General features: G+C 41.4%; 1 protein-coding gene across 1 annotated transcript in view; it reads left to right on the top strand.

Moving 5' to 3' along the window:
• Positions 1-20,487, top strand: part of LOC105700714 (serine/threonine-protein kinase NLK) — a 190,642-nt gene that overhangs the window by 158,655 nt on the left and 11,500 nt on the right. Inside the window, exons 5-9 of the mRNA XM_023433514.1 lie at positions 13,523-13,608; positions 13,721-13,930; positions 15,489-15,677; positions 17,396-17,597; positions 19,337-19,430. Of these exons, the coding sequence (XP_023289282.1) occupies positions 13,523-13,608; positions 13,721-13,930; positions 15,489-15,677; positions 17,396-17,597; positions 19,337-19,430 (781 nt within the window). The remainder of the gene's footprint in view (positions 1-13,522; positions 13,609-13,720; positions 13,931-15,488; positions 15,678-17,395; positions 17,598-19,336; positions 19,431-20,487) is intronic.

Here is a 20,487-nt window from a genome sequence, read left to right as displayed (position 1 = left end):
GAGGAAGTGCAAAACTAATGTGAAACGAGAGCTCCTTCGTTAGGGCAGGAGAGACGACAAGGAGGACACGAGAGTTACATTGGACTCTTTTAGTAATCCGGTTGGTGGGACTCCAGAAATCCGCGAGCACCAGGGAAAAGGTACCTCCTTGGCGGCAATAAAAATCCTCGCTGGGATATTGCCTCACCTCTAGAAGCAGGACCAGTAAACAAGATCATTTCTATTCATCCCTCGGGAACGTCCAGAATCCCCCGACTCCTTGCGCGACTAGGGATGCCCTGGGTTACATGAATCGCGTTACGACTTTCGTCTCTTCGGAACTCCGAGTCTGCGAGTTTGCCCGGCGTCGATCCATCGAATGGGCACTTCTAGTTGGTCTGGAGATTTTCCCGAGTCGCGGAACTTCTTAAACAAAAAAAAGTATACGCCGATTCGATATTAAAAAGGAGCATTGACTTCAGATTTTTTTTCGGACAAAAGTTCCAACTTTACGCATACCACCTATTTCTTATTAATACCTGAATTGTTTTCCTTTCCTTAATCCTTCATAATAAACGTTTTTTAGTATCATGAACACAGACACATAGTCCCAGACTTCACCTCAATTATTTTCACTACAAAATGCGAATAATAACTAAACTGGGCGAAAGTTAACCCCTTTAAGGAAGGTTAAACATTGTAGCATCCAAATAAAAGTAATAAAGAGTTGTATTAATAAAAAGTATGGGGGAATAAATTCGCAGGGAAAATAGGACGGGTTGTATTTTCGGGTACAGCTGAGTCTGTGAGATCTCATTTCTGTAGTTAAGGTCAAGAAATCTCATTTCTGTAGTTAAGGTTAAGAGATCTCATTTCTGTAGTTAAGGTTAAGAGAAGATAAACGCCCGCAGTTCCAATCGTTTTCATTTAGTTTGACGTTTCTTACAATAATTTCCTGACAATCACCATTCAATTTTAAACAGAAAATGAATACAAGGATATAATTAGCGTTAACCGTTTTAATACTTGCATAATGTTCAAACAAGAACATCTCTCAGAAGAAAATCCGTAAAAGTGCTCAAGTGGCACTTAGCGCAGAGGAGAACGAGCTGTCGATCTAAAAAAGCAATTGTTATATTATATCCGGTGTTTCTAATTTCTGGCACCGGGACAACCGCACGATCAGTCACGCACATATAAAAGGACCGTTCTAATATTTTCATTTACAGTTCCGTTGATGCGAATGGGAAAGTAAATCGGATTACACGGTAGGGTAGTGCAGAGATCTTGACGAGGAATTTTCGAGGCCGTCCTTGCGATGCCCAAACTCGTTCTCCGGGAGCCATCAATTCTTATGGCGGACGTACCGGCACGGACGAAGAATTCCTTCGGGCGGGATGTGTACCCTGGACATAATTGTTTGACATTAATATTCTAACCGCGCCCCTTGGTGCGCGTCGCGACGATTCGCGCTCGCACCGACGTCGCGTCGTCTAGACAAAGAGATATGCTGATGAACCCTTCGACCCGTCTCCCGTTCCCTCCCGCGGTGGTCGTGTTTCTCGACTTTCCAGCTTATTCTCTCTTACTCCTCCCGGTCTTTTTTCCCGTGCAAGTTCCACTCGTCCTCGTCGTTTCCCGGACTCTCCTTCCCTCTCTTTCGTTCTCGCGGCTACGGTTACGCGTAACCCGTGGGTTCATCGGAATCCATTAATCGATCACGCTCCTGAGATGTAAAAACGAGAAGTATAACGTTTCTTTGGAGAGACGTCGATTGCCGACATTTCGCATTCTTTCCTCTCTATGAAACCCTTTAACTCGTAACGACGAGGTAGGGAAAGCGCGTTCAAGGTGGGGAGGATAATTTTGAAAATAGTAAAAAGTGATAATTAATAATTGTAGAATATTCATTCGTATATCTTTGGAAACTTCTATGTATAGTATTTGTTATTTCACTTTGAAAGTGACTAAATTGTATCTTGCTGCAATTTGTGTATTGACCTCGAACAATGAAACTGTTTTTATTAAGGGGATGTGAAAGTGGCATTCGAGGGGTTAATCGTTCATGAAACTTTTCTCTGAATTGGGTGTACCGAACCGTTTCAAACTTTACAACTTGAACATGGAGGATATAAAGAAGGTTCTGCCAGCCATGAAATTTCATTTTTTATAACAAATTTAATAAAAATCTATAAACAAATTTTTAAAAAGTTGAAATTTCATGGGTGTCAGGATCTTCCTTACAGTCCCCATATTTACGTGGTCAAGTTTGAAACGATTCGGTACACCCAGTTCGGAGAAAAGTTTCATAAATGAAATCTCCTTAACGCCACTTTCATATCACCTTAAGTCTACGTTTGCTGCAGTATTTCTCTCGAGTCTACTACAAATAGAAACACTTTGTTTTCAGTCTCGATATCGAATTGCGAGTGAATCAACACCTAAGATACGAATAAGAACATCTGGGGAAAAATAAAAAACATTTGAGGAAATATAAGAACATTTGAGGTAGAAACACGTTAGAGGAAGAGTAAGAGCATTCGAGGTTAAAAAGATTCGGGAAAAATAAGAACATTTGAGGTGAGCTGTTTTCTTCAACTGATCCTGATCAGCGATGTCGAGTTCTTCCTCATCCATGAAAAAATGTCGGGGACGCAAGGTGGTTTCGCTTTTCCTTAATCGCCGCCAGGTGATTCGTGGCCCCCTTAAAATAGGTGTGCGCACGGGTACGCGCTCCATTATTTCTTAATTGTCGTAAATATTTGAGTCGGGACACCGTACGTGGCACAAGTCGTAATTCGGTGCGGCTCGCGGCGTTTTCCCGCAAACGACTCTTGGCTCCTTCTCGGCTCCCTTCCCGCTCGTATATTATTTGCATTTCCACCTCCGACAGGAAGGGGAGAGACCCTCTCGGCTGGTCCTCGAGCGGGGGGAGAGAAAAGAGGAAAGCCGGGCATTAATTTCATTTTGATCTTTTCACTCTCGCTCCTCCCCTGCTCGATAAGTCCGGGATGAAAGGGAAAGTCGCGGCTCGCCGGGGACGGGGCAAAATGGCGCGACTCTCCTTTATACCGCGAGCGGCGGCGACTTAATTGTCAGGAAAAGGGAAAGAGCGCGTGGAGGATGAATCGCGATCGGCTGAGACATGCCGGGACAAGGAAGGCGGAATTAGCGCGACGGGTGGGACCTGCTTTACCGACCGATCTTAAAGACGTCCGGAGCGGTCCCCCAGGGCGACGCACCTCAAAGGGGATAGACGGTACTCTTTTATCGTACGGTTTCCTACTTTTTCTTCAATTTCGGCCAAGGAACCGCCTAAAACCTCCACTCGACTAGAGAGAGCCTTTGTTCTCAAGGAAAATTCCAGAGTTTGGTTAAAATATTTGTTCAGCGACACTTCTTATGGGATGGCAGTAGGTGCACTTTCGCACCTTACGAAAGGGATCCGTTTCAGAAAGTGAAATGTTCGTTTTTATATATTTTTTGCAGTAAATTAGTATTTAGATTCATATTTGTATTTTAGAATTAATGGAATTCTCGTAAACGGTTTAGTTAACTCTATTTCGTTCCAATTTGTTGTCTAACAAGTGAAAAATGAAAAAAAAACGACTGTGCTCTTGGCTGAGCGAGGCGGACATTAAAATCATTGCTGATTATTATTGTTTTTGTGGCCAAAAGAACCAGTACCTAAGGGGTAAGGGCATTTCGTGAAAGAAAATTAAGAGTAATTAATAATATTCAACTCTCTTCAGCATAGATGTTTTACGTCCAAAGCGCGTAACGACCAGGCACTGATTTTATTTACATATAATAATAATTTATCTCAATTTGTTGACGCCCACGCCCTCGCGAAGGACACATCCGTGGACGTCCGAAAGTAATACCGGTTGGATCCTCTAACTTCGAAAAATTACGAGACAATAGGAATAACAAAGGCCCACTCTCAATTACCCGCAATTAAAATACCCAGTCAATTGTAAATTCAATTGCCATTGTTCAATTCCATGGGCGAAATAAATGAAGCTTTGTGCCGAATTAAGGATGCGAATGGGCTGGAAAACTGTAGAAGGACAAAGTTTGCGGATGGGGTGTTTCAGGTCTCTCTCCTCCCTCCATCTCCTCCCTCTTTCTCCGCTCCATGAAGATTGGACACAAAGGGAAAAGGCAATTCGTCATTTGTCATATCAGGATTTTTTTTTATTTTCGTCTCTGTACTCGGTGCGCGACGAACCGGAGTAATTCGCCCGGACAGTCGTCCTTGGCTTCGCGGTAGTTACCACGGTAGCTACCGCGAGAAGGGAAGGGCCAGACACACGGGGAGAACACGAAAGAGAGAGAGAGAAAGAGATAGGGGGAAAAAGACAGGTACCGCATGTTGTATACGAGTGGCTAACATCGGGATACGCAGGGCGGACGGGGTGCAGGGACAGGGCGCGCCCGTGGACGGAATTATTATGCAGCTTGATGAAGATGATCCTCTGAATAATAATTTTTCGCTCGACTCTGTCGTTATTAAGATTTTCCACCGTACCCCGCATTCGTTTTGCGTCCCTCCACCCATCTGCCCGGAGTCCCCCTTTGCGAGGGAAGAACTTCCTAATGCTCTCGTCGCAACTTGTAATCCTCATCCGCGTGCATCGATCTTCCTCGCCCTCTTCGCCGTCCCTCCTGGGGTGCCGTGATCAAACGGTTCCGAAAGTAAAAATTAAACATCCTTTGCGGCTCCATTTTATCCCGCATTCGGTAGTTTCGACGGCGTTCTTTGATTGCGCGAAAGTCACCCTCTGACGGGAAGAAGCGAGGTCTGTAATGTTCATCTTCGTTCCCGATGTTGATCGAGGGGTAAATTTCTACATTGTAGTCATTCGGCGTTTATTTTGAATTTTTTTTTATTAGTAATTCTTATTGGGAATGTTAACGAGCACTTATACTCGATTGGGGGTGAAACGCGCGTTGCAAAATTACGTTAAGTATGGTTGCATGCGATACGAAACCACAAAATGGCATCTTCAAGAACTCGAAGTTTTTTCAATCTGAGACGAAAGGGAAAGAAATGTGGATGATCCCTTGTCCCTTTGAAGAAGTTACTTCCCCATTATCATATTGTTATTAGCAAAGGGCTATCCACTTGGAAATCGGTGATAACAATTTCCATCTTTGAAAACTGATTGCCTTTGATTTTGTATGATATGCGACAATGCAATTCGGTAAAAACTGACGTTCGGCTTAAAAATATTAACGGTACTATAGTAATTTAAAAAGGCGCAGTGATTTCCTCTTGGGATTTCCAGCTGATTTCCACGTGATTTCGAGGATTCCAATCCAGGATTTCCTGAGGGAACACCCCCTCGATCATTAGATTCAAACTCATCTCAGCCTTTATTTTGAATATCTGATTACTTATAACTACTGGCAAAGATAATGAGATAATTGGCACGGGGATGAAACACGCGTTGTAAAATTATAACGTACGGTCGGGTATGACACGAAATCAAGAAATATCTGTTCGAATAACGTTCTTTAAATCCGAGACAAAGGGAAAGGAAAAGGTGGGGACAGATACTTTGCCCCGTTGAAGAAATGACTTGCTTCCCTTTTATTTAATGCATTTGTCTCGGCGAACCGAGTCCTGGAAAGGAGGCGGGGCGGCCAAGAAAGAAGGGGCGACGGAAGTGACAAAGTTGGGAGGAAGAGTTCCGGGGCGGTCGGCTACATGGAAATTTCTGTACGTAGGCACGCCACCGGTAGACGGTCTTACAAGATTTGCATGAATTTTCAGTTATAATACGATCAACGCTTCCAGCCGTTCCTACGGCTCCCGGGGGACGGTGTTTCCGGCGGTGACACTCTTCCCGCTTATCCCCGCGTTCTTATCTCCCGTCCTGTCGAATAGACCCCCCGCGGACACGGCGATAATAAGATACCACGAAAGTGGCCCTGGAAAAGGTCTCCGTGCAGTTATTGTCTACGGGCAATCACGTTCCAATAATGTTCCTATCAATGTTTACCGATTTGGTAAAGCAAACAAGTTCGGTTCTGTTAGGATTATACGCGAAACTTTACTTTCAATCGCAGGTTCAGCAGGCCTAACTGCCAATCCTCGCCTTATTAATTGGCATCCCCACCTTCATTTCTGCAAATACGGAACTGTTAGAACTAATCCATAATCTAATAATCCCGCTTATCCCCGCGTTCTTATCACCCGTCCTGTCGAATAGACCTCCGGCGGACACGGCGATAATAAGATACCACGAAAGTGGCCCTGGAAAAGGTCTCCGTGCAGTTATTGCCTACGGGCAATCACGTTCCAATAATGTTCCTATCAATTTTTACCGATTTGGTAAGGCAAAGAAGTTCGGTCCTGTTAGGATTATACGCGAAACTTTACTTTCAATCGCAGGTTCAGCAGGCCTAACTGCCAATCCTTGCCTTTTTTTGCCTTTATCCCGTTCAAATGCGAGTTTATCGATTACCAGAGTGTTCTAAATTGTCGTAAAATTGTCCTGACCCTTTCGATTCTCATATTAGAGCCTTCGATAATTGTATATTGATCGAAATATGAGGGCTCGAGGCCATTTTGGTTCTGGTCTGGGCTAAGTTAACAAATTTTTTCCAAAAATCCAAATTTTCAATGCGTCAGGACAATTCTTAGATGATCAGGAGTGATGTGTCAACGTTTCGAACAGTTTGGTCTAATACCCTTAAAAAAAAGTGTTGTATTCCAATCGACTGATTTGAAGGGGGTTGCACTTCACCTTAAAAGCACGCGTCCGCCTCTCGTCACGATCAGTATTTGTTCCTTTGAGTTTGTAAAATCGTTAAGATTGTTATCAATAAATTCTCGTGGTCCACGCTTTGTACCCGGCACCGCTTCCATGACTTCGAGTCCGCGATTACTCGAAGAGGTCCCAATCGTGGGAACTGCGCGACTCATCGCAAGGCGGGGATTTTTCCATAGAGCCGAACTACTCGAGCTGGGTAGTTCGAGCACCCGGTATAGCCGAGGAGCATAAAAGCCATACAGATAGGGCAGAGCTGGGTTCTCCTGTCGGGCCCAAACCAGTCCTGCCGCCGCCCATCCGTGACCCCGGACCCCGTCATCCGGTCCTCTACGGGAACCTCGGTTGAGAACTCCAGAGAGCTTCTTCACCTCCTCGTTCGACGCTGTCGCTTGATGTATGTCGGCCCGTGTCTTTGAGAAATGGTCCATCGTTCCCAAGGGCCGCTACTCGAAGAATTACCTCCCAGAGAGATTGCTCGATCCCACTGTGTTGGGAAGCCTCGGGATTAAGGTCGATTTACGCACGCCCGTTCCGTATCGGTTCGGTATCCGTGCTGTACCCTGTCGGACATAATGTCTCTCTCGCGGATATATGCCGTTGCAAGAGGAACAGGGGAAGACGTTTGTGTCCGTCAGGGCACAAAATTGATTCTGAACTGATAAGGAGCGGACGTGGGTAAATCGACCTTTAGTCGATTCCAACACGTCGGAATATGTAGGATACTAGCGATTGGTTCGATTCCGCTGAAATGGAAATCCAGAGGGGCTGTTCACTCGGAAATCAGTGAAAACGATTTCCTCCTTCGGGAATCGATTTTCTTTGATTTCATATGATATACAACAATGCCATTCGGTAACAAGCGACGGTCGGCCTTATAATTGTGCCAATGTTTTGGTGATTTTCAACGATTTACAGGGATATTTCTGCTTGCGTTTTCTAGCTGATTTCCACCTAATTTCGAGCATTAAAATCCATGATTTTCGGAGTATATACCATCTCGGGAAATCGTTTAATAACGTTCGTCCTGTCATAAATCGTTTGATTGGTTATCTCGAGTATTAATAATTGTGTGCACGTATCTTTGCATATCCGGCGTTTTGGCCGGAAGTGCGGCGATGTTTCGTCAAATTTGTCAAATTTATTTAATTGTTTTATTTACTAATGTGCAAGTGGTTTTAACGTTGAATCGAGTTAGTATATTTAAAAACTCGTATATTACTTTCATCTTGACTGTGGTTTAAATTGGAATTAATTTTACTAACGTTTGAACAAGTGGATTTACTATTTTACACGTGGAAAAATATTTGGTTGAATCGATATAATTTTTGACGGTTCAACCATAGAGTACATTATATGGACGATTAAACATTTGGACCTAAGTGCCGTAGTTAACAACTTTTGACGGATTATATAAAATATTGTGCTAGATCACAAATATTAATTCGATTCGGTACATGTAAATACAATATTTGGTTTATTGATTAAAGTATTTTCTAAAGTTAACGAAACGATTTAATCAAAACACTAGTTGATTGAAGCAAGCAAGTTTAATCAAGTGAATAGGGTTTGCTCAACCAAAACGTTTCCCGAAACGAACCAAATGCAGTCGGTCAGACAATTTTGTTCAATGTACCAATTTTGTTTTCTGCGGATACATTTTCTTAAACACTTGTGAGTTATCTTCTACAATTAACTATTTCACATAAATTCATTAACGAGGATATATAATTTGGTAAAAAAATGGAATCTCTAAATTAAGTGCCCGTAGATCTAACTACTTCAACGCATTTCGTATAACCTAATGGGGCTCATACCTATTGAATGTTAAAAATATTAATTTTTCAGATAGATAAGAAAAATGAACCCAGACATTAAAATTGTTTGCCATTTTTTATGCTTCGTCGCAGGATATCGAAAAGTTCTTGTTCCATTTAGTTCATATTGTACACACATGTTGATAGAATATATGGCAATAGAAATGACCCCTGATAACTATACAGATGCAGGATTACTCAAAATTATAGTTGACCATTAATATTATTTTCCAGTTTTTTCATGTATTTCTAAATAATGACTTTAAAATTAGCGAATGCTATCGGATTAGCGAATTAAAATGGTAATTTCTGAGCAGATACTCATCATGATCCATTAACCATTAATATTATTTTTCAGTTTTTTCATAAATTTCTAAATAATGACTTTAAAATTAGCGAATGCTATCGGATTAGCGAATTAAAATGGTAATTTCTGAGCAGATACTCATCATGATCCGCTATCTAAAGTCGGAATACTCTGGAACGATCGGTCTACCCAAAAGATTACGACAAATAAGGATACACACAAAAATACGGTTCTTTACAATGTATCATCCCACCAAGCACACTATGTTACAGTTGCAAAACACTGGAATAACATGATATATAACGAATGTTATTCAAAACCTACATTAATATCATATAACGTCGAATTATAACCATTCGGTAACATTGTTACAAGCTTGTTCGCATTGCAGTTATATAATATTAACGTAGCATAACATATTACCGATGTGTTACATATACGTTACATAATTCGTTCTACAACAGTGTTATATAGCTGCATAGAAAATAATAATACAAATCTTACTCATACATTACATGTTTGTTACATTACATGTTACAAACGTTACGTAACGGTTATATTATTCTTACGTAATCGTGTTTGGTGAGGTGACCCAAGGATGTTTTTATACAAAAATTATAAATAATCACATCAATATGTGCTAAAACTATGATTAATAACCCTTAAAATGTAAATGCTCTTTTTTCTGTACCTGTCTAAAAAATTGGTATTTTTAAGACCTATTAAGATTAATAGGAATATTCTTCCTCTCTCCCTCTTAAAAAGAGGGAAATCAATTTCAAAGTCGAGCTTCACTCGAGGAAGCGTCTGGCGAGGGTGTTCGTCTGACGTAAGTCGGTTTTTAAACAAAAATTATAAATAATTACATCAATATGTGCTAAAACTAAGGTTAATAACCCTTAAAATGTAAATGCTCTTTTCTCTGTACCTGTCTAAAAAATGGGTATTTTTAAGACCTATTAATATTAATAGGTATATTCTTCCTCTTTTCCTCTTAAAAAGAGGCAAATCAATTTCAAAGTGGAGCGTCTGGCGAGGATGTTCGTCTGACGTAAGTCGGTTTTTATACAAAAATTATAAATAATCACATCAATATGTGCTAAAACTATGGTTAATAACCCATAAAATGTAAATGCTCTTTTCTCTGTACCTGTCTAAAAAATGGGTATTTTTAAGACTTACTAACATTAATAGGTATATTCTTCCTCTCTTCCTCTTAAAAAGAGGCGAATCAATTTCAAAGTGGAGCTTCACTCGAGGAAGCGTCTGGCGAGGGTGTTCGTCTGACGCAAGTCGGACTCGCACTACTGCGAGGAGCCGCAAGGAGTAGCGACCCGCGCGAAGTCGGCCGCGGAAGAGGGAGCGCGTAAGAAAGGAAACCCCTTTTCCTGTTCTCGACTGGTGACCTCGTTCGTCAAATTGGAAAAAAAAAGAGTCCCGAGAGATATTTCCGCCGCGACGATCGATCGCGGGCCAGTCGCCAAGTCGGGTCTAATGTTGTAATTACTCCTCGCAATTACCCCGCGCGCGAAGCCCACGAGTCGTTTTCGCTTCGGACGTTTGACGAAGCTTCGAGCGAAGCCTTCGAATTCTGATACACGAATTTTCACGACACCTGCCACTAATGTGCCGCATTAAATTGAATACCCAAGTTTTGTCCAATTAGAGCGAAATTGAAGCTCGTACTTTTGACTGTGTGGCTCTCGCTGGCTGCAGTTATTACTTCGCTGCCGCTGAGGTCGATCACCGGAAGCTCGGAATTTTCGCGGGCGATTTCGCCTCAGCCGAAAATACACCGATACAAAGCTCTTTGTTTACGCCGATGTCGCGATGTGTGCTCTCCGGCGCTTAGAGTCGCGTTTTAAAATTAACCACAAGGTCAATGCATCCTCTCCGGCATGATGCTCTCACAGCTGGTGAAAACTTCTGTCGGTGAATACGCAGACCCCTTAAAATACTCTTCCGAGTAATCGTTTTACTGCTATCAGAGGTTCTTGCATTTTTATTCACGTTTTTCGACTCTTTACCTTTAGCCATCGCCGACGTAACGACACGATGTAACCCTTTTCTACAAATATTTCGTACGATTCCTTTACTCACTTTTCTCCGTACCAGAAAGAGTTGATAAGAAATTGTAGAAAATATTATACGTAGCTGGAAGAAGAAATATGAGTCATTGATGGATTTTGTTGACCTCGTAAATCATTCGTAGCGTAGGGTGGCGCGAAATGGATGAATTTCTGTTAAATGTATGACCACTCCGTTATTATTTCGATTAATCAAGTCGAATTTTCCAGTTCTTTGTCGATCGACTCGTGTGGTCGCGGTCGATACCGTGCTAAGGCACATCTTAGGTATTCCAGGACGTTTCAATCTCCTACGAGTGCCGTAATCGGCACGAGACGCACGATTAATCACACCATTACATTAATCTAGAGAAGCAATTTATCTCGGGGGTTCTCGGGGGACACGCATAATGGCGCGGTGCGCGATTCTCTCCCGGGTACTCTCCACGGTGGAACTCGACTTCGATTAAAACGTTCTGTACTACTTCTTCCGAGAGGATTTACAACGCTGCTCGCTTCTTCCTCGTCCGTTCCGGAGCGACGAATCTCTACGAATTGTTTAAAAATAAAATCCGAGGCGCAATGATTTTACCTCTTCGAAGTACTGTCTAAGATAATAGCATGTTACACCAATAGTTGATTCAATGTGTAAGTTCATTTAATAGGAAAATATACCAGTAGCCATTAAAATTGCAACATCAGTTGAATGTAAGAAATTAACCGTAGTTACAGATTTAATTGCTACCGCTGACATTGGAACGCGATTAAAATATCATTTCTCGTTTAAAACATCTGAAATCTTGATCATTTGTTATTTTAACGTAGTAAACCCTTCTTACAAAATTTCCCGTATTTATCTCCGCTATTTATAAGTGTTGCGAGTTTAATGGTCATCGGTATGTATCGAGAGTGCAGTATTTCCAATAAATACATAATTGTTTTATGTTTGCGACAAATTGTTTGGGTTGCTCTTGATTGTACATTTTTCTCTACTTCGTACTAAAATTCACGCTTTGTGCGGTTCGTTTAATTTTGTCGGCACAACTTTCCAATTTCCTTCCAGTTTTAGCAAAACTTATTTAAGAGCCAATGGTGTCAATATATTTTCGGTCTTATTGGTTCCTATCCTGCGGTCCCTAATTCGTTGGACCGGCCTTGTCCCTTCTCCAGCCCCCCGGGGTCTTTTCTATGAGGCGGCTGCCGTTTCCACGTGTTCTCTCGTATCTTCCCCGGGTGCATGGGGGATCCTAAGGGGTGCCGACTGAATAGACGTCGGATTACCGCCCTGTTGTAGGACTCGAATTTCGGGCCACGCAGTCGAATGCTCTTCCAGAACGCAGGCCGGATAATCCGCTCTGAATACGGCCGATATACAGAACGCACCCACGCATAAAGCGATCCAAGTGCACAGAGTACAATTGTGGATGCCCTCAATTTTTCGAGACCGTAATCACTGACAATCCTCATTACATTATCTTATAAATATTAACCTTTCTATACCCACGCTATTTATGAGAAAATCGATCGTTTACGTTTCGTCGATCCGAAAGACAAATGCGCGGTTATAAGAAAGTTAAGAAAAAGTGCATAATTAATATCTTCAGAGAAAAATTCGTGGAAAGCTTTGGTTTATGCATATTCGGTGAATACCGGTAGAAAATCAAAGCCTTTGTGGACGTTAGGTTGTCCCGAAAGTTATTGCGGTTTTTAGTGTTTCAGAATTGACGCTTTGTTTTCAATTAAAGTTTTTTTTTCTTTATGGCCATGATACGGACCACCCTAAAGTGTAGACTTCGCTTTACATTCTGATAACAGTAATTGTGTTTTAAAAATTATTTTCGATTTTAGACTATTTTATTGAAACGGGGAAAGAAGCAAATTCCGGGAATTTTTATGTACAAGCTTAAAGTAGGCTGTAACACAACTGTCGTAGCAATATCAACGTTGCATTTTGTCCAGGAACTGTTAACGAATGCAAAACGCAACGATGGTTGCAAAGGTTTCATGGCGGAGACTTGATGATTACTAGCGTTTTGAACGGCCTGCAGCAATTATCGGAATGAAAAAGAAATTAATATTAAAAACACAATTATTGATATTAAAATTTAGAACGACGTCTCTGCTTTAAGTCGTGTACGACTTGGGTATATTGGAAAAACAACTTTATTTGAAGACCGAGCGTCAAGTCTTAAACGGCAGCGATGTTCCGTACAACCTAGAACCTCTCGCACGAGGTATGTCCACTGAATGTCCATTCAATTACCCGCAGTAATAATTTATAACAAAATAACACGGCGGTAATTTTCGTTCACGCTCGGGGAACACCTTCGACGTTGATTTTTATCGAAGTTAATTGATTGCCACCAGAGGGGGTAGTTCAACCTTGGAATAAAATAATGCCGGCAGTTCTGTGCCAAGCTCGAGGAAGCGCCTCGACTATTAATTTCCGACGGCGTTACGCCGAGGTTAATCGTCGATGTGCTCCAAGCTCGGGCCAGGAACAACCGGTTAGATTTTCTCACGTCCACCGAGCCTTATGAAAGTGCCGTAACGAGGTCATCGTTTTTCTTCCAGGCCTGAAGTACCTCCACTCGGCGAGAATCCTCCACAGGGACATCAAGCCGGGCAACCTCCTGGTGAACAGCAACTGCGTCTTGAAGGTAAGACCCGGAGGAGCATCCAGACCCTCGTGGCTTTTGTTCCCCGATCGTCGGGAGCTTTCCTCCCTCTCTAGGAGCGCAAACGATCCAACGGACTCCTTTATCTATTTAGATATGCGACTTCGGACTGGCAAGGGTGGAAGAGCCGGACCAGAACAAACACATGACGCAGGAGGTTGTCACGCAATATTATCGTGCACCGGAAATACTTATGGGCGCTAGACACTACACCGCAGCCGTCGACGTCTGGAGCGTGGGGTGCATCTTCGGAGAACTTCTACGTAGACGAATCCTCTTCCAGGCCCAGACGCCCGTGCTACAGGTAATTTAGAAGAGAGGTAATTCGTAACATTTGGGACAATGAACCGGGCTTACATTACCTAAGGAGCTTCGTTGTTACTTTGAATTCCTTAGGACACCTCTTGGAAGGGTGGTGGAAGCACGCTCTAACAGTACAATTGATATAAATTACCTGGAGTTGCACGTCTTCACCATGGCTGACAACTACTGTACAGAACGTTTTGTTCTACGAGTGTATAAATTTATAAATATACATATGTATACGCCGCAAAACGACAAAGAAGCAGAGAGTAACGTGTAATCAAAGTCATACTCATCCTTGGATGTTTCCAACATGGCGTCGCGTTTGGTCAGCTGCGACGTCCACGCTCCGACTCATAGTCCTTTGATAGATTGTAATTAAAATAGCAGAGTTTGACTTTAAGTACAAATAAGAGTATACGACGCACAACTGCAGTACCTATAAACGGGATAGGATATGTACGGTATTTCGTAATTAGTTTTGAGTGGCGTTTATGTCGACGTCGGTTTGTTGTAGTCGTGGGTATCGCGAGTAATGCACGAGTACTGCTGATGCGAATCGAATTGCCACTGCAGTTGATCACTCTAACTGTACAATTGATATAAATTACACGGACTGCGTTGCACACGTGCACCTTCCGATAGCTACTTCACAGACCTATCTAATGCTCGGATAAATCAATTTATATAAGTACTCATCCGCTGCGATCCATCAAAGGGATATCAAAGAACATGCTCATCTTTCGTTATTCCAAAGATGGCGTCGCGTTTCGCCACCTCCGATATATTCATACCGATATAAATTCCTTCGAAACATCTTCTTCAAAACTGAGAATCACCAGACCTGCTCATCGCGCGATATAGTGCGAACAAAATATCGAATTGGCTAAAAAGAACTCGTATCCAAGCTCATCTCTCTTTATTTCCAAGATGGCGTCGCGCTTCGCCACCTCCGATATATTCATATCGATATAAATTCCCCCGAAACATTCTCTTCAAACTTGAGAATCACCGGACCTGCTCATCGCGCGATAGAATGCGAACAAAATATCGGATTGGTTAAAAAGAACTCGTATCCATGCTCATCTCTCGTTATTTCCAAGATGGCGTCGCGTTTCGCCACCTCCGACATATTCATACCGATATAAATCCCCCCGAAACATTCTCTTCAAAACTAAGAATCACCGGACCTGCTCATCGCGCGATAGAGTGGGAACAAAATATCGGATTGATTAAAAAGTCCTGCGACACTTCACGGTTCCATTTGCAAAATCTGACGAAAACGTGCGGAGATGCGTGGAGAGGCTGGCCGATAGTAGTTCAATACATAAAAATAAGTTTGAAAGTAGTGTCGTTAGGGTTACTTTTTGCCCAACTGTTAGACTTTGGAGTGGACAATAACGACGAGAAGAATAATTGCATTCCCCCTCAATCAGATCCAATGTGCCGATGTAGTACCCAGTAGTTCGCTTTGGACGGCGCTTTCGTCGTCGGCATGATTGCGAATATCGGCGGCGTTACCGGGCGTATCGTTGATGCGAATTGAATTTCCTTTGCAGTTGGAGCTGATCACGGAGCTCCTCGGCACGCCGAGCTTGGAGGACATGAGGTACGCCTGCGAGGGTGCGCGCTCGCACATGCTGAGTCGCGCCCCGAAACCCTCCTCCCTCACTGCCCTCTACACCCTCAGCAGCCAGGCGACTCACGAGGCGGTTCACTTGCTCTGCCAGATGCTAGTCTTCGATCCCGTAAGTTTATGGTCACGCCTATCCGGTACCGAGAAAGAGGGTCGGGCAGCGGCCAGGGGTAACTCCCACTCATTTATTCTTCCGAAAGCGGAAATTGGGAACAAAGTAAGGAAACTAAAGAAACTGGTTGAGTACAACGCGATGAAAATGATGTCTTTTACAATCCAGGTTACCCTGATAAGTGCCCATGAAAATGAATAATTTTAAAATTAAAAATGATTAATTTCGAGGCTCCAATAAATTGCCGGAAAATTGCCCTCTCACTGAAATATTATATTCAGGGTCGCAGTTATGACGAAGAAAATTATAATGTAATATTACATTGAATTCCAGTGTAAATCCACTAATATGGTAAATTTACAATGTTACAGGTATTTATATGTTTTGTAGTTCGTTATTTTTCCATTTTACGTTTTTCTATGGGAAACTTCTGTTATGAGGTGTTAAAAAATGTACGTAAATTTACACCGATTTTTATCAGCGTGGGGATCTCTTCATTCGCAACTCTTTTTTATCTATGAAATATGAATTCATGGGATTTAGTTATCAACTTCGAGGGTACTCAATAATTTTGTCTTGATGTTCTTCGTAGATTCTTAAAAGGTGGAGAATTGTCTGAGATGAATTACATAACTCTCTAGAGACTATTCTTCTCAGTTAATTAAATATATAATACCCAGCTATAAAGAGGCTCCTTCGTGGGTAAATTATAAGCATGTTTTTGTTTACAAATGTTGAGAATTTTTCCAAATTTCTAATAATGTTCGTAGAAATAATACCAAAGGTGGCTATACGGTAACGATAAATTGTTACAAACCTATCTGTGCAGATTTAACCGACGTATGGATGACGGTGAACGCTATAAAAATAGATTTAACTGCACAGATTACAAATCGATACGAGTTATCGTTACGTGCGTAGCCACCTTAAGGCGATGTGAAACCGGCGTCAAAGAGGTCTCGTTCATGAAACTTTTCTTCGAACTGGGTGTATCGAATCGTTTCAAATTTTACTAGGTGAATATGGAGGCTATAAACGTCCTGACACCTATAAACTTTCAATTTGATGAAAATTTGTTTATAGATATTTTCAACAATTTTTATAAAAAATGAAATTTTGCCAGCTCCAGGACCGACCTTAGGGTCTCCTTATACGTAGGGTAAAATTTAAAACAAATCGGTACTCCCAATTTAGAGAATACTTTGACGAACAATTGACCTCTCATTTGCCACTTTCATATCTCCTTAAGATGATAAGAAAGCGTCATTCTATGTACATAAATAGAAATAATATATAATATATAATTATATATATATAACGTAAAAAAATTTATAAAACTTTTCTCTAAACTGAGTGCACCAAATCCTTTAAAACTTCAACACGTGATTATGAAGATTCGTGAAATTTCATTTTTCAAAAAAAAGTTCCTTCATTTAGCCTTGAGCAGAACCAAAATCACATTTTGTGAGAAAACTGAAATTTCACGAGCCTCGCGTTCTTCCTTAGGACCTTCATAATCACTTACTGAAGTTTCAAATGATTCGGTGCATTCAGTTTGGGGAAAAGTTTTATAAATATTTTAACGTTATATATATAAATATAAGCATATATAAATATGTATATGTATATAATGGCACTTTTAATATATTCTTAAGAGATTAAGTTCACGACGATTCAAGTACAAATGAGGAATGATTGTGATTTCTTTTTTCCCGCAGGATAAGAGAATCACCGTGGTGGACGCCTTGGCTCATCCTTATCTCGACGAAGGAAGACTGAGATATCACTCGTGCATGTGCACGTGTTGTTACACTACGAGTGCAGGAATGCGTCAATACACCGGCGACTTCGAGCCGGTCACGTCGCAACCCTTTGACGACCTTTGGGAACGAAAGCTCACCACTGTACAGCAAGTCAAAGGTAACTTTCGACGCATCGATATAAAATCTTAGATAATTAGATATAATAAATCTAAGATAGAATCATAGACTAGGTTAGAATAAAAATGAATTATGTATATCGTCCCGCTTTACTATAGAGCCGTTGTCTATTCGTTTGTACGTACGCACCGAAATGTTCGTTACGGGATTTGACGTACGTAATGGTATGTATTAATTTCAGAAATATCGTTAGATNTAACGATGCAAATGGGGTAATATTTACCGTAATCTAAATAAGTGAAACATTTACAATACATTCGTCTTTCGAGCCAATGCGACAATAAACAACGTTTCAGGGTATATTCGCGCTCAAGAAGTAAAATGTCTGTTTCATTAGAACGAAGCGCATCTCTTTACACAAGCAGCCTTAACCCATTTGCACGGTAAGGAAGTTTGAAAAAGAGGGTCCTTATCACCAAAATTTCAGGCTGAATGATAGTGACCAGTAAAATTGAGCGTATATATACGCTCCCGTGATAGTGACCAGGAAAACTAAGCGTATATATACGCTAACGATGCAAATGGGGTAATATTTACCGTAATCTAAATAAGTGAAACATTTACAATACATTCGTCTTTCGAGCCAATGCGACAATAAACAACGTTTCAGGGTATATTCGCGCTCAATATATAAATATAAGCATATATAAATATGTATATGTATATAATGGCACTTTTAATATATTCTTAAGAGATTAAGTTCACGACGATTCAAGTACAAATGAGGAATGATTGTGATTTCTTTTTTCCCGCAGGATAAGAGAATCACCGTGGTGGACGCCTTGGCTCATCCTTATCTCGACGAAGGAAGACTGAGATATCACTCGTGCATGTGCACGTGTTGTTACACTACGAGTGCAGGAATGCGTCAATACACCGGCGACTTCGAGCCGGTCACGTCGCAACCCTTTGACGACCTTTGGGAACGAAAGCTCACCACTGTACAGCAAGTCAAAGGTAACTTTCGACGCATCGATATAAAATCTTAGATAATTAGATATAATAAATCTAAGATAGAATCATAGACTAGGTTAGAATAAAAATGAATTATGTATATCGTCCCGCTTTACTATAGAGCCGTTGTCTATTCGTTTGTACGTACGCACCGAAATGTTCGTTACGGGATTTGACGTACGTAATGGTATGTATTAATTTCAGAAATATCGTTAGATTTTAAAACGTAAGTAAATCGTAAGATTTCCTAACTTTCATGACTTCCTCAATTGTCACATCGTTTGCTGCCAACGTATACATTTTTTATATATAAACGTGTTAAAATGAAAAGTTGATTCACCTCAAGGAGTGATAGACTTTGAAGGGACTGATAATATTCTTGTAACAAACTGGAATTTAACAGAAATATCAAGTACTAAATTGTTTGAATTCTATCTAAAATGTGATATAACTAATTAATCGTCTCATTAAGTATTGACCAATTTTTGGTACATGAATTTCTTTTCGTAAAATCATTTCATCTCGATAACAGCTTCCCATCATTTGAGTCGCAAGACTGGTGATTCTTACGAATTCAATTTTACTGGGATCAAAAAGTTTCCTTAGGAAGAAACATTTAGATCGACTGGAGTAATTACTTTCACCCAGAAAGTAAATTGTTCGCTCAACGTAGGGGACCGTTTTATTTCTTTTTTATTGCCACGTGCACGCTTGGAGGTTCGTCGACGAGAGTTTTCATCCCCCTTTGTCGTTGGCTTGTTTCAGAGGAAATGCACAAGTTTATCGCGGAGCAGCTGAACACGTCGCGAGTACCACTCTGTATAAACCCGCAGTCCGCGGCGTTCAAGAGTTTCGCAAGGTAAGAGTCTGTTTTTTAGGACGTTTACGTATATGAATGCCAGTCGAAAAGACGAACAGTAAAAATCGACCATCCACTCGCTCCAATACCGCCACGCTTCCGAGACGGAGAAGAGGGCGAAATCTCCCCCGTTTGTCATCTCCTTCCCCGAGCTTCCCGAATCTGTAGCCTCACATTCTAAAGACAAATAACGCTAAAATGAAAACCTTGATCAACCACCGCCCGTTCCCGTTGACCAAATGGCGTTTAAAGCCCCCCCAAAAGAGAAAATCTCCAAATGCCGTTCCTCCATTTTGTCGCGACCCTCTGTCAGTCGAAATGTGTTTTCGGAACTCTGAAAATATTTCTAAGGGCTCCGAAGGGTGGTAATTGTCAAGGAATGTAGATTTCGACCTCTGTGGCCGCCGTGCAATTGATGACATAAATATTTTATGTGAATTGTAGGACAAATGAATTTCTTGGTATTTGTATATCATGGTCGGAGCTGCGGGGAAAATGTTTAAAATTATAAGGCGACATGAGATAGGAATGCTGCACCTTGTTCTCAGGATATCTATTTAGTTATTTGTGATCTCTTCTTTCAAGTGGGAAACGCTGAATGTGATCTGGCCGTCAAAGGGTTGAAACAATGTCTCCGACCCTCTAATTAGGATTCGTTGATAATTACACTTGACTTTTAATATCTTTCGCAATTGGCTCTGTGAATATTTTGACGATTTTGAAGATGTGTTCTTATGGTTACTCTAAGCCCTTCTTACCTCATCCGCCCAGGTATAATGAATCTAATATGGGGGTGTGTTCAATAAGTCGATCGTTAAAATAATTGGCCCTGTCGATAGGCTTCAAGGAGAGAAAAGAGTACCCGTTTCCGACCTCAATTAACCACCTCGCTTCCGTTTGCAAAATGAGGAAGACAACTCTATCTAATCGAGGCGGATGCCAGAGTGTCAAAATCCCTTTCCGCTCTCTCTCTTCAACATTCTAAATAAATGAAACATTTACAATACATTCGTCCTTCGAGCCAATGCGACAATAAACGTTTCAGGGTATATTCGCG

Source organism: Orussus abietinus, unplaced genomic scaffold (genome assembly GCF_000612105.2).
Source record: "Orussus abietinus isolate OABI.00-Male unplaced genomic scaffold, Oabi_2.0 scaffold5, whole genome shotgun sequence".
In the NCBI taxonomy this organism is placed as follows: Eukaryota; Metazoa; Arthropoda; class Insecta; order Hymenoptera; family Orussidae; genus Orussus; species Orussus abietinus.
Note: the sequence above shows the minus strand (reverse complement) of the source record. Positions and strands in the feature narration are given on the sequence as shown.